The sequence below is a fragment of the Somniosus microcephalus genome, chromosome 10 (genome assembly GCF_052327205.1).
Source record: "Somniosus microcephalus isolate GS21.2 chromosome 10, FLI_Smic_1.0, whole genome shotgun sequence".
In the NCBI taxonomy this organism is placed as follows: domain Eukaryota; kingdom Metazoa; phylum Chordata; class Chondrichthyes; order Squaliformes; family Somniosidae; genus Somniosus; species Somniosus microcephalus.
Window position 1 is genome coordinate 9,673,239 of NC_140996.1, and position 15,123 is coordinate 9,688,361.

The 15,123-nt window shown below is 43.0% G+C and overlaps 2 protein-coding genes across 4 annotated transcripts in view; one reads left to right on the top strand and one right to left on the bottom strand.

The window, feature by feature from the left end:
- Positions 1 to 15,123, bottom strand: part of ubac2 (UBA domain containing 2) — a 313,220-nt gene that overhangs the window by 149,339 nt on the left and 148,758 nt on the right. The gene's annotated exons all lie outside the window — the stretch shown is intronic.
- Positions 481 to 11,840, top strand: LOC147111434 (G protein-coupled receptor 183-like). Its single transcript, XM_085998417.1, has 2 exons — positions 481 to 611; positions 9,757 to 11,840. The coding sequence occupies exon 2, from the start codon at positions 9,806 to 9,808 to the stop codon at positions 10,880 to 10,882; it is 1,077 nt and encodes a 358-aa protein (XP_085854543.1). The 5' UTR covers positions 481 to 611; positions 9,757 to 9,805; the 3' UTR covers positions 10,883 to 11,840.

Below are 15,123 nucleotides of genomic sequence, written 5' to 3' on the forward strand. Positions count from 1 at the left end.
TCTCCCTCTTAATCCAATCTTTCTTTCCCTCTCTCTATTTCTCTTTCTGTGCCTAATTTGACTCTAATTCACCCGATTTCCTTCTCCATCATTCCTCTGTTTCTTTCTCAATCCTTAAAATTTCATTGGTATGAGGAGACGGACTGTTGGTCCTGTCATTCACCGGGTCCCGGATGCCCCGCTGCCCTCGCTATCAGCTTGTACTTCCAGAGAAAAAAATGTTTTCGAGCTGAAGGTCAAGGCAAAAAATCTAACTATCGGGGTACGCCGCGAGATGCCCCACTCGTGCAAATTATGGGCCATTATGTCTCTATAATTGGCAGGAATTCTGTAGTGTGGTGTACACTCGGTGAGTAAGAATCATTTCATGTTTCACTTCTCAGAACTAGATGGACAAGGGCTGACACTCTCATGGAACAGACTAAACCACAGGAAACTGATAAGCTATTCAAAGATTTTGCTCATGATTTAAAAAAAAGCCAACACGTCAAATCTACCTTTATCTGAGACAAAGCAGATTTCCTTCAGTGTTAGCGATCTGAAATTTGGTACAACATCACTAGATCAGAGGTCAGGTCCAGCTACAGACAGAAATTGAAGGGGTTCAGTGTGTAAGTATTGACACTTATTCTAAGCTTAACAAGTTTAATGTGTCATTTAATTGGTGTAATGTTAACGATACCTTAAGAGTGGACCATGTTACTATCTTTGTTCTGCTATCTTTCTCTAAATTCTCCACCTTTAAGAATAATTCTCAAATGCTGATGTTTATAAATTATACCTTTTAGAGTTTGCGCTGGATAAAATCTGCTTGTTCTGTGAAACATTTTTCCTAAAATGACTATATTTTTTGTTAAAAAGCCACCAAAAACGGTTGATAGTTTTCATTTCTTACAAATTCAGGTGACTGAATAAATCAAAAAATTCTGAAGAGATTTTTTTAAAAGCTTTTTGTAACTACTGTGCATCTTGTGTCAAATATGGACATGGAAATAGCAGATAATTCAGGAATATTGAAAATTGTACTTTGGGTAAATAGCATACAGATTCTCCCAACCATCTAACAATCTCAATTTAACTATAGAGAGACATACTTAGATGATCAAAAATCACATGTATACTGTTTAAAAACATTACCATGGCAAGAGCTACAAAATGCTTGTCAAGCAGGGGTAAGAAATCAGATTTACCACCCTCCAATTCTCCAAGTAGTAAGTTCCAAATTGTAGCTCAGACATTTGACAGGGAAGCATGTCCTTACATAAAGCAAGAGGGCCAGTTAGATACCAAACCTCATGCCACCCTTCTAAGCCTCTCATCGCAGTATTGGCAGTAAACTGGGAGTATAGGCTGAGTACTATGGGATGGCGAGGGGAGAAGTGGGGGATGAAGGATAGAGGCTCAGAAGGGGCAGGGGGGGGGGGGGGGAGTTGGGGGGAATTTTTTTTTTTAAGAAAATGGGAGGATGAACAACAAAGAAATATATACAAGTAATCAGGATCGCATTTGTGGTTTCACGGTTATTGATGTAGGGCTGTTCCAAGTGCAGTACTACATTCTTCCCAGCATTTCAACACTTGGCTATACGGTGAGGATGAAATTGACTGGCTGTTGAGAAGTACACTGCAGAGGCAGTAAAATGAACAGTCGACCCTGATTAGTCCAGCCTGCAGTATACTCAGTCGAGGCTGTCTCTCCTACACATGCAACTGAGTTGACATTCAGCTGTGCAGTATTCATAATGAATTAGTACATTCGTACAAAATTATTTTACCTGCTATTTTAAAAAGGGGCATGGACCCATTTGTTTAGATGCACTGATCGCATACAGAGCAAGTTGATATAAATGTGTTAATGCATTTATCACTAATATCACATAGCCAGAGAGTACAAAAAGAGAAGAACAGAGAATTACGCAGGATTTACAGCACAGGCTATTCAGCCCAGCTGGCGGAAGGGTCGAGAACCAGGGGGCAGAGATTTAAGGTGATTGGCAGAAGATCCAAAAGTGACATGAGGAAAAGGTTTTTTTTTTACGCAGTGAATGGTTAGGATCTGGAATGCACTGCCTGATAGGGCGGGGAGTGGGACTAGCTGAAGTGCTCTTGAGGTTAGCCAGCAGGGGCAGGACGGGCCGATGTGCCTCCTACTGTGCTGTAACCATTCTATGATTCACTCACCCCATGCCTCCAGAGTCTCCTCAGGTTTACAGCATGTCTCCAAGATTTCTGTGTTTACTGAGTCTACCTAGAATTACATAGAATTTACAGCACAGAGTAGGCTATTCAGCCCAACTGGTCCACGCTGGTGTTTATATTCCACACGAGTCTCCTCCCACCCATCAGCATAACTTTCTATCCCCTTTTCCCCTCATGTACATATCTAGCTTCCCCTCAAATGCATCTGTACTATTCGCCTCAACTACTCCTTGAGGTAGCGAGTTCCACATTCTCATCACTCTCTGGGTAAAGAATGATTTTATGATTCTATAAAGAAGTTTCTCCTGAATTTCTTATTGGATTTATTACCACTAGTTCTGGTCTCAGCCGCAAGTAGAATCATTATCTCTACGTCTACCCGATCGAACCACATCATAATTTTAAAGGTCCTCCTTCCCCCCCCCCCCCCCCCCCCCCCCTTTCCTTTTGTTTCTCTCTCTCACCTGGCCGCTGTCCTTATCCTGCCAGTACACTTCACACCTAATCTCAGCTGCCTTTTGTCTCCACGGGCCCATTACCATCTCATCTGGCTTCTAATACCTTTTATTGTCTCCTTTTCTTCTTTTGTTCGATCGCAGCTTTGCCTTCGATCTTTTTATTTTCTTTCCAGTTTTGAAGAAGGGTTTCAACCCGAAACGTCAACTCAAATTTCTCTCCACGGATGTTGCCTGACCTGCTGAGTTTTTCCAGCATTCTCTGTTGTTATTCATAATTTTAAAGACCTCTATCAGGTCACCCCTCCGCCTTCTCTTTTCTACAGCCCTAGACTGTTGAATCTTTCCTAATAGTTGCAACCTCTCAGTTCTGGTATCATCCTTGTAAATCTTTTTTGCACCTTCTCTAATGCCTCTATATCCTTTTCATATGGAGATCAAAACTGTGCACAGTGCTCCATGTGTGGTCTAATCAAGGTTCGATACAAGTTTAACATAGCTTATCTGCTTTCATTCTATTCCCCTTGCAACAACACAGCACCTTTAACGTAGTAAAATGTCCCACGCGCTTCACGGGAGTGTTATCAACAAAAACATTGACACTGAGCTAAAGGAGGAGACATTAGGACAGGTCAAAGAGGTTGGTTTTAAGGAGTGTCTTAAAGGAGGAGAAAGAGGTAGAGAGGCAGAGAGGTTTAGGGAGGGAATTTCAGAGCTTAGAGTCCAGGCAGCTCAAAGCACAGCCGCCAATGGTGGAGCGATGGAATTCAGGGATGCCTAAGAGGCCAGAATTGGAGTAATGCCGAGTTCTCGGAGGGTTGTAGGGCTGGAGGAGGTTACAAAGATAGGGAGGGATTTGAACACAAAGATTAATAGGATGTCACATTTCTCTGTCACAGCCAGTGTAGCACATAGTAGCTGTTATTTTATAATGAGGGCATATCATCCTGTGATTGTGCAATTTGGTCACCAGTCTCAACTCAAAATGTTTTTTGAAAACATTTTGAGAAAAGAGCTGCAGCCTGTTCAGTCTTTGCTGATAGATGCATCATTGTAAATCCTTATTACACCTTCTCCAGTGTCTCTATACATGTTTTGTAATATGGAGACCAGAACTGTGCATAGTACTCCAAGTGTGGTCTAACCAAGGTTCGATTCAGGGTGGAGGAAGGAGTGATAATTAGAAGTCAGCTAGTGAAAGCTGTCAGATTTGCTGATGATAAAGCCTTGGTAGCAAGTACCATGAATGGACAACACTTGTTCGTAGATAACTTGAATGCTGCAGCAATGGATTATGGAATCAAGACTAACATGGGTAAGACCAAAGTTACAAAGGTTCATGGGAATGCAGGTGAAAGAGTGAGCATTTTAATAAATGAGGAACAAGTGAATCAGGTGAGACAATTTAAAGATCTGGGAAGTATTATGACTGAAGATGGCAGATGTGCCTTGGAGGTGAGAGCTAGGATCACCATGGGAAAAGTTAATACAAGGATGAGGATACTGACTGGACAGTTGAATAGAGAACTGAAGAAAGGTTAGTGAAGACAAAAGCAAAATACTGTGGATGCTGGAAATCTGAAATAAAAATAGAAAATGCTGGAAACACTCAGCAGGTCAGGCAGCATCTGTGGAGAGAGAAACAGAATTAACGTTTCAGGTCGATGACCTTTCATCAGAACTGGAAGAAGATAGAGATTTAACAGTTTTTAAGCAATTACAGAAAAGGGAGGGTGGAAAGCAAGAGCAAAGGGAGAGATCTGTAATAGGGTGGAGGGCAAGTGTGATTAAATGACAAAAGGGATGATGGTGCAAGGCAAAAGGGGGTGGCAATGGGACAAGTAAGGAAACAAAAGATGGGTCTAGAGGAGGTGTAAATGTTCACAGCAAAACCATTACCAGCACCTGCTGTCCCAAGAAAATGGGAGCAGCCGTTATGATCTGAAATTGTTGAACTCAATATTGAGGCCAGAAGGCCGTAAAGTGCCTCAGCGAAAGGTGAGGTGCAGTTCCTTGAGCTTGTGTTGAGCTAAGATTAGCAAAGAGGTTTATATGGCTTGTGGTGCTGAAACATGGACACTGAGGAAAGGAGGAGGTCAGGCTTCGAGGGAGCTTTGAGATGTGGGTTTGGAGACGCACGGAAAAAGTCGAGTGGTTAGATGAGAAGTGTTGGCAACGATACAAGGAGAACATAGTTTGATTGATGTTATCAGAAAAAGGGCAAAAGAATCGGACTGAGCATGTGCTGAGTGGGATATAATGTTGACGGAGGTATTAGAAGGATGGCTGGAAGGACAAAGACCAAGAGGGAGGAAAAGAAGGATGCTGCTGGACCTCCTTGAAGAATGAGAGATCGTATGGAGAACTTAAGAGAGAAGCACAAGACAAGTGTGTTTTGGTGAAGGGGGAATTGAGTTAGAATCTGACTTCGGCAGACCAGTGAGGGTGGTGACTGATGACACACCTGCTGTAGTTTTTGTGTCATGTTCGATCAACTTTCAAAAGTACTTCAAGCTCAGCCATTGTTTTACCTCATTGTAATGGAGCTCATCTTTCAAAAAAATGTAGGTGGTTATTAATTATATGACCCACTTATCACAATGGTGCCATTAAGGCAATAAAACATCCCAAGGTACTTCACAGGAGCATTATAAAACAAAATTTGACACCGAGCCACATAAGGAGACAGATGACCAAAAGCTTGGTCAAAGAGGTCGATTTTAAGGAGCGTCTTAAAGGAGAGAGAGGCGGAGAGGTTCAGGGAGGGAATTCCAGAGCTTAGGGCCCAGGCAGCTGAAGGCACGGCCGCCAATGGTGAGGCGATTAAAATTGGGGATGCGCAAGGGGCCAGAATTGGAGGAGCGCCGAGATCTCGGAGGGTTGTAGGAGGTTATTAACAGTTGTGTGTGTGAGTGATAAAGAGAGAGACTGACAAGCAAGTAAGAGTAAACATGCACGCAGTTGCAAGTCTTTGTCAGACATTATGGTTTATGTAAGTTTTGAACCAAATGTCTATAGAATGAGCCACCTTCACAATTATGTGTGAAAGTTTGTGTCTGTAGTGAAAGTAGCAATTGAAGTGTCCATCATGAATGTTTGCCAATGATCTTTTGTGAACATTTGTCCTTTTTTCTATTTCATTGGTTACATCTCTGTTTTTCTCCTCTCCAATTAGGTATTTTCTACTATTAATATTCACTAATCATACTGCAAAAAACCTTTCACCTCATAAAAAATATTCTGCCCAATAGGAAGAAAGAAATCCATTTATACAGCGCCTATCTCAATCTCGGGACGTCCCAAAGCGCTGTAAGGCAACAAAGTACTTTTTTTTTTAAAGTGTAATCACTGTTGCCACGTAGGAAACGCGGCAGCCAAATTGTGCACAGCAAGCTCCCACAAGTAGCAATGCGATAATGATCAGATAATTACTGTACATGTTTTCCAAGATGTGATCACCATGGCACTCTCCCAAGATCAGATTGCGAAGAAATGTTTTGATAATGTTGCTTTAAACGTAGACCTTCCATTGCAGTTCAAACCCTCCAATGAATATGGCACAGAGATAAGATGCACAAACCCGCAATTCCATTTGTGGCACTCTTGATGTAGAAATGCCTAGGCTTCCACAAGTCTCGGACTTTATTGAAGGAGCCCAATGCTCCACTGCTCTTTGACTGCCAATCCATTCCTCTGCCAGGCTCACCTGAACTCCTGCAACGTTTCTGCTCTTTCCCTCACGCAACCACCATTCCTCACAGCCACCCTCAAAGCCAGCCCCACCCCCCCCCCCCCCCCCGCCAGTGCTTCAGCTGGGCTCTTTGCTTCCTTGCCCTTCAGCCCTCAAACTCTTCCCACTCCAGCTCTGCGGTAACACACTCGCTTCAGAAAACAGCCTGCAAGTAGTCGCAGAGCTTCATGTTGCCTTAGCCTCAAAGCACACCACAGGATATCCACTTGCCCTTTCAATAACATTTGTAGGAACTAGTGATAGGCCTCATGTGGCTTTTAACTCTGTGTATTTTTGTTTTTAAAGATTTTATGGCTAGCTATAAATCAGCCTTTGTAGCATTTGATCCAACTTACATAGCAGGTACAGCATGGAAACAGGCCATTCGGCCCTCTGGTCCGTGCCGGTGTTTCTGCTCCACACCAGCCTCCTCCCACCCCTCTTCATCTCACCCCATCAGCATATCTTTCTATTCCTTTCTCCCTCATGTGTTTATCCAGCTTCCCCTTAAATGCATCTCTGCTATTCGCTTCCTGTGGTTGCGAGTTCCACATTCTAACCAATGTTCACATCCTGCATAGCCCGCTTCCCGGCTTTACAATAGGAAAAAACGTGCATGCACGGTTATTTGAATGGGCCGCGCACCCAAAAAAAATTAAAGGGAACATTGGTTCTAACGACTTTCTGGGTAAAGAAGTTTCTCCTGAATTTCTTGTTGGATTCATTAGTGACTATCTTATATTTAGAGCCCCTACTTTTTGACACCTCCGCAGGTGGAAACATCTTCTCTACGTCTACCCTATCAAACCTTTTCATAATCTTAAAGACCTCTATCAGATAAATAATTAGTGATATAATTTTTTAAAAAACAGCTTAATTTTTTTTTGAACAACTTTAATTTATACAGCGCCTTTAATGTAGTAAAACGTCCCACGGCGCTTCATAGGCGCATTATCAGATGAAATTTGACACCAAGCCACAAAAGGAGATATTAGGACAGGTGACCAGAAGCTTGGTCAAAGAGGCATGTGGTCAGCAAGCTAAAAAGTTCCCAATGGTTTCACAGCCAATCATAAAACCATAAATAAAATTAAGCGCTTACACTATTGAAGATCCAGGACAAAGCAGCCCGCATGATTAGCTTCCCATCCACCGCTTTAAACATTCACTCCCTCCACCACCATCTACAAGATGCACTGCAGCAACTCGCCAAGGTGTTTTCGGCAGCACCTCCCAAACCCACGACCTCTTCCACCTCGAAGGACAAGGACAGCAGGCGCATGGGGACACCACCACCTCCAAGTTTCCCTCCAAGTCACACACTATCCTGACTTGGAAATATATCGGCCGATCCTTCATAGTCGCTGGATCAAAATCCTGGAACTCCCACCCTAACAGCACCGTGGGAGCACCTTCACCACACGGACTGCAGCGGTTCAAGAAAGCGGCTCACCGCCACCTTCTCGAGGGCAACTAGGGATGGGCAATAAATGCTGGCCTTGCCAACGACATCCCAGAAACTAATTTTAAAAAATTCTTCTTGTAGTTTGTAGTTTAATTTTAAAAAACTAATTTTATTAATTTTTAAAAAAGGTTTATAGCCAAAATACCTGTGGATTGCCAATATCGCAGGAAGGTACCTCTGGAAGTGAAAGACACCTTGTATAACTAATATTAATCAAATTTATTTTCATTTTTTAGGTATGATATATGCAAGTCTTCGTATTAAAAAAAGTCAGTAACTTTTTAACGTAATGATGATTTTCTTCCCTTCTGATTCTGGCTGTAATATCGTTGCTGGGTTGCTGACGCTCCTCTTTTACTTCACACAAAGAGCCACTCCAGTGTAAGCTTGGGTAGTCAATGTCAGCAAGCTGTATAGTCCATGCGTATCAATACCAAGTTTAATGCTGTCCTCACCTAATGTCCCACACTCTGTGGTGGGTTCGAGTCCCACTCCAGAGACTCGAGCCCATAATCCAGGCTAACACTCGCAGTGCAGCACTGAGGGAGTGCTGTGCCGTCAGAGATGCCGTCTTCATAGCCCTGCAAATTTTTCCCCTTCAAGTATTTATCTAATTTCCGTTTGAAAGTTACTGTTGAATCTGCTTCCACCGCACTTTCAGGCAGCGCGTTCCCGATCACAACAACTCGCCACTTAAAAAAAATTCTCCTCGTCTCCTCTGTTTTTCTGCCAATTACCGTGTCCTCTGGTTACCGACCCTCCTGCCACTGGAAACAGTTTCTCCTCATTTACTCTATCAAAACCCCTCATAATTTTGAACACCTTCTATTAAATCTCCTCTTAACCATCTTTGCTCTAAGGAGAACAATCCCAGCTTCTCTAATCTCTCCGCGTAATTTAAGTCCATCATCCCTATTACCTTCATAAATGTACGAAAGTCTTCTTCAAAACAAGATAAACCACAATTCTACCATTACCTAGTGAATATCCTCTGTTTAGCCATCGGGTACTTATGTTGTCAAAGTTTGACCTCTGCTACAAAAGCAGAAAATTATTTAAGTTTCAACAATAAATGAAAGTTAACTTCGATAAAAGGAACTGCAACTGGATCAATCATCGAATCCTACTGCACAGGAGGCCGCCATTCGGCCCATCGTGCCTGTGCTGGCTCTTTGAAAGAGCTCTCCAATTAGTCCCACTCCCCCACTCTTTCCCCACGGCCCTGCACATTTTTCCCCTTCAACTATTTATCCAATTCCCCCTTTTGAAAGTTATCATTGAATCCGCTTCCACCGCCCTTTCAGGCAGCGCGTTCCAGATCGTAACTCGCTGCTTTTGTCTTTGTATTGAACGGTAGCACAGTGGTTATGTTACTGGACTAGTAATCCAGAGGCCTGGACTAATGATCCGGAAGGCGAGTTCAAATCCGCCCACGGCAGCTGGGGAATTTAAATTCAGTTAATTAAATAAATCTGGAATTTTAAAAAAGCTAGTGTCAGTAATGGTGACCATGAAACTACCGGATAGTTGTCAAAACCCATCTGGTTCACTAATGTCCTTTAGGGAAGGAAATCTGCTGTCCTTACCCGGTCTGGCCTATATGTGACTCCAGACCCACAGCAATGTGGTTGACTCTAAACTGCCCTCTGAAATGGCCTAGCAATCCACTCAATTGTATCAAACCACTGCAAAGAAGTATCACCACACGGACTGCAGCGGTTCAAGAAGGCGGCTCGCCACCACCTTCTCAAGGGCAACTAGGGATGGGCAATAAATGCTGGCCTTGCCAGCAATACCCACATCCCATGAATGAATGTAAAAAAAAGAACTATTTCAACAGCAGACTTAGTATAAATGGGAACTCCGTGATAAATCCTGAACTGAAACTAAGATTTGCTTCTTTAACAGACGTGCAGAAGTTCTGGTTTCCATAGAACCAGCAGGAGTGAGTTTGACCATGAATCATTCAACAACTCATCGCAACACTTCTGCAAACAACACTGAAGAAGAATGTAATCTGTACACCCACCGCCACACGGCCAGGATCCTTTTACCTTTAGTGTACTCCATCATATGTTTAGTTGGCGTCTTTGGCAATACCCTAGCCATAATAGCCATCAGAAAAAAGCAGAAAAAAATCAATTCAACTACACTTTACTCCATGAATCTGGTGATCTCAGACATTTTGTTTGCGGCTGTTTTGCCCGCGCGGATAATATACTATGCACGAGGATTTAACTGGCCATTTGGTGAAGCAATGTGTAGAGTTACCGCAGTCATCTGTTACAGCAACATATATGCCAGTGTAAGTTTCATGACCTGCTTAAGTTTGGACAGGTTCGTCGCTGTAATATATCCGTTCCGCTATTCCAAGCTCAGAAACGTCCGCACCGTCAAGAAAGTCTGCGTTGTTGTGTGGATCATTATATTCTGCCAGACGATGCCACTGCTGCTTTTACAGATGTCTAAAGAGGTTCAAGGCAACTACATGACGTGCATGGAATATCCAAATTTTGAGAGTTTGCCAAATCTTCCACAAATGCTTCTTGGCGCTTGCATTATCGGCTACATTCTCCCCGTGGGCATCATGCTGTTGTGTTACTCGCAGGTCAGTTCAAAGCTCTTCAGGACAGCAAAGCAGAACCCCTTAACTGAAAAGTCAGGCAGAAACAAAAAAGCCAACAACGTTATCCTGCTCGTACTTTTCGTGTTCTTCATATGCTTCACTCCATACCACGTGGCCATTCTGCAGCACATGATCAAAAAGCTGCGCTACACACCGTCCTGCCGGGAGCAGCAGGATTTTCAGATAGCTCTCCACGTGACTGTTTCAGTGATGAACTTCAACTGCTGCCTGGACCCTTTCATCTACTTCTTTGCTTGCAAGGGCTACAGGACCATTGTCCTCAAGATGATCAGGCGGCCCGTTAGCGTGTCTGTTTCAAGCGGAGTTAAGTCTATCGTGGACATCAGCTCACCCGGTGCGGGGAACCATTTGCACGCAACAGGGACAACGTCCGACACCAACTTGTAGAGACAATTTGCTTGAGGTTGCCAGGAAAAGATCACAGCCCGCCAGCAAAAACAAACTGCAATTCAATTTATAACCTGATCCGATCCTCAATGTGTACATTACGCGACGGTTCATTCACTTACTTGTAGAAATCAAGATGTATAAACATTTTTTTTTATTGTCTTAAATTATTTTTGTAGTTTCACCTTTCCTGGAAAATTAACTCCGTAGAAAAGCCCAAAGTGTGTATGTTGGTCATCTTCCATTTATAATGCGAGAGAGGGGGCTCGGTGCTGCCAATCCGATGGGACTCACTCCACTTTGGATGCAGTTGTCCTGCGACTTTTGCTTCAATACCAAGTGGTTTTGGGTGCACCTCAAAACAGAAGTGGCGGTAACATTGCCTGTCTTCACCCCCACGTCAGCTCGTCTGCTGCTGAAGCTCCTCATCCCTGCCTTTGTTACCTCTAGATTCGACTATTCCACACATTCCTGGCCGGCCTCCCAGCACCCATCCTCCGTAAACTTGAGCTCATCCAAAACTCTGCTGCCCGGTATTGTAACTCGCACCAAGTCCCGTTCACCCGTCACCCCTGTGCTCGCTGACCTACATTGGTCCCCTGTCCGGCAGCAACTCGATTTTAAAGTTCTCATCCTTGCGTTCAAATCCCTCCATGGCCTCGCCCATCCCTATCTCGGAAACCTCCTCCAGCCCGACAACCCTCTGCGCTCCTCCAATTTTGGCCTCTTGCGCATCCCCGATTTTCATCGCTCCACCATTGGCGGCCGTGCCTTCAGCTGCCTGGGCCCTGAGCTCTGGAATTCCCTCCCTAAACCTCTCCGCCTATCTTTCTTCCTTTAAGACGCTCCTTAAAACTTAACACTTTCACCTGTCCTAATGTCTCGTGGCTCAGTGTCGAATTTTGTTTGATACGCTCGTGAATTGCCTTGGAACGTTTTACTACATTAAAAGCGCTGTATAAATACAAGTTGTTGTTGTTGTTGTATTCGGGAGCTTTAGATAACTTCTATTAAGTGCTCTAGTTTTGCTCGTCTACATCACAATAAATTCCTAAATTGTGTTACTGACCAGCAACCATCCATATTCCGTATTCTACTCCATACATTTAAAAATAACACCAATAACACTTCTTCAACACAGAGCCCACAATAAGCCTTTAGTGATAATTACTGAAAGAAATTAAGCAAGTCTTTCATTTATATAGCGCCTTTCCCGACCTCAGGATGTCCCAAAGCGCTTTACAGCCGTTGAAGTGTAGTCACTGCTGTAATGTAGGAAATGTGACAACCAATTTGCGCACAGCAAGCTCCCACAAACAGTGCTGGGATAATGACCAGATCATATGTTTCTTAGTGATATTGGTTGAGGGATAAATATTGGTCCAGGACACCGGAGAGAACTCCCCTGCTCTTCTTCGAAATAGTGCCATGGGATCTTTTATGTGCACCTGAGAGGACAGACAGGGCCTCGGTTTAATGTCTCATTCGGAAGACTTTACTGGTAGCGGGAAAGCATATTGCATAGTTTCAGCATCTAACATTAATGATCTGGGCGAGCAGGAAACATCTGGTCATCCGAAAGGAGCGGTCGATACCGAGCCCGAGACTCAAATATAGAAAGAAGAATATCAACCTGTTCAGAACAATAAATTTGAACTTGTGTTTTTTTCAGCAGGCTTGGGGAGGTGAAAGTTTTAAATTTGTTTGTGACAACAACTGAAGTGCAAACTCAGTAACTGTGACTATCATTCACCAATGGGAAAAGCAAACACTCTTGGATTAAGTCTCAGGACACAGGAGCATGGGTTGGTGAACCAGGACTAAAATGTCATCTCCCTTACTCTGATTTGCCCTTCCATCTAGTGAGTCCCCATTCTGGAAGTGTAGCCTCACTGAATTTGCCCTTGAAAACAAACCTAACTGTGGGACTATGTACCTGAAAGCATGTGCTATACATCTATCGCAACGGATTTAACCAAAAACCTGCCATTTTAGATTCACTCCCTCCTTCAACTGAGCATGGCAATCAAGCTATTTTAGTCAAACACGCCACCCATTATGACATGGGAAAATCAGAGGCAGCACTCACTGATCACTGTTTAGTTCTTGTGTATACATCCTGATCAGGAACTTCCATTTCATTTTTAATCCCACGCTTTGAGTACTTTCCATTGGTCGACAAACTGACAACTACATTTTTAAAAGGATAGTTTCTGATCAATCAGCATATGGAAAATACTTATCCCTTAGCCGCCAGCCCCACTTAAGAAACAGAACATGAAAATTAGCACTTAGTAAATGAAAATGATCAAAAATATAGAATTAAAACTGGAATAAAAAAAAAAGAAATACAACTTTGGAAAAATACTCAGTTATAATTCAGATACAACTGCAATGACTGAGCCACGATTAACACCTATTGAAGCAAGACGAGGATTGAAGGAATGGAGAGGAGACGGTGCTGTCAAATCTAATTAGAACGTGTTTGCTTTTCCAATTGGTGAATGACAGACACAATTTTGGGGTGGAGTTTCAGCTTTGGACGCCATCAGTGATTCCGGCACAATTTACACCCATTTTGAAAAGTGTTTTTCTATCGCCGAGTTTACGCTCAAACTCATTTGCATATCGCCGAATGCAAAATCCGCCATGAGCCAGCGCAGTCGGACAGCGTTTAAAACGTAATTTTTTTAAAATTTTGCTTTAAAAGATATCCCTTGATATATTTAAGAGAGGTAACTTGGTGCAGTTTGATTAATGCAGCTGAAAATGGGTTCATTGCAAAAAAATCAGCGTCAATCCAACTTCTTATGTTCACCACCATGTGAGTAACCCAATTTTAAATGACTGAAAATGACTTTTATACAAATACACAAAGCTACTTTCTAGCTACATTGGGGTACAGTGGTCAGTTCCTTAGTAAATTTAAAAGAAAGTTCATTCAAAGAGTTTCTATTCGTGTCTTTGCGCCCAAAAGTTCCAGATTAATTATTGGAGCCTCCTCGAAAGGCCCAGAAACTCACCATGGTGATTAATTCAATCTGGGGGTGTGGCCGGTTTGGTGGGCAGGTCTGGCCTGCAGCCGATGTTTTTAAAACCAGCGCAAAAGATCGCGGAAACTCACATGGCGCCGAATGCCATGATCTTTTGCACTGGTTACGCCAATAGCGGGGAAATTGCGACGGAAAAAATCAGCACAATCGAGTGGAAAGTCCAGGCCAATAAATAATGAGTAGTAAATCTAGGCCCTGAATTTACACTGTGATACTAGTGCATGAACATTTAATGTATTCATAATGTTCCTTTGACTACTATTTTAACAATGGTGTTAAACCCACTGAAAATAAACTCCAAACAGTTTCATTTTAAGTCAATGCATTAACAACTTATGCAACTGGAGAGTTTTTATTTCACAAAAAGCAGTACTTGGCCGATGTTGGAGAAATAATGGGTATTTATACCACTGGGACGAGTGAACAGCATCGATTGGATATAGTTTGAATAGCAAGAATTTGATTTCTAGTTCTTGTTAAAACTTCATAAAACACTGGTTAGGCTCCAGCTGGAGTACTGTGTTCAATTCTGGGCACCGCACTTTAGGAAGGATGTCAAGGACCTGCAGAGGAGATTTACCAAAATGGTTCCAGGGATGAGGGACATCAGTTATGTGGAGAGTCTGGAGAAGCTGGGATTGTTCTGCTTAGAGCAGAGAAGGATAAGAGGAGACATGATAAAGTTGTTCAAAATCATGAACAGTTTTAATAAGAGTAAATAAGGAGAAATTGTTTCCCGTGGCAGAAGAGTTGGTAACCAGAGGACACAGATTTGAGGAAACATTTTTTTACACAGCGAGTTGTTGTGATCTGGAATGCGCTGCCTGTAAGGGCAGTGGAAGCAGATTCAATAGTAACTTTCAAAAGGGAATTGGATAAATACTTGAAAGGAATAAAAAATTGCAGGGCTATGGGGAAAGAACAGGGGGGAGTGGGAATAATTGGCTAGCTCTACCAAAGAGCCGGCACAGGCACGATGGGCCAAATGGCCTCCTCGCGTGCTGAATCGTTCTATGGTTCTAACTGGAGCACAGGTTTTGCTCCAACTTTGCAAATACAAACAGATATTTATCTGAATTAAATATAATGGCCCAGATTTTGCAGTCAGCAGCAAGGGGACAGCGCTCGCCGTTCACTATGCTGCAGCTGCCCACAGACTTTTGGTGAGCTTTTAGGCGGCAACTTGCT

Excerpts from the sequence above, each read along its gene's own strand:
- LOC147111434 (XM_085998417.1), top strand. The coding sequence starts at position 9,806 with ATGAATCATTCAACAACTCATCGCAACACTTCTGCAAACAACACTGAA.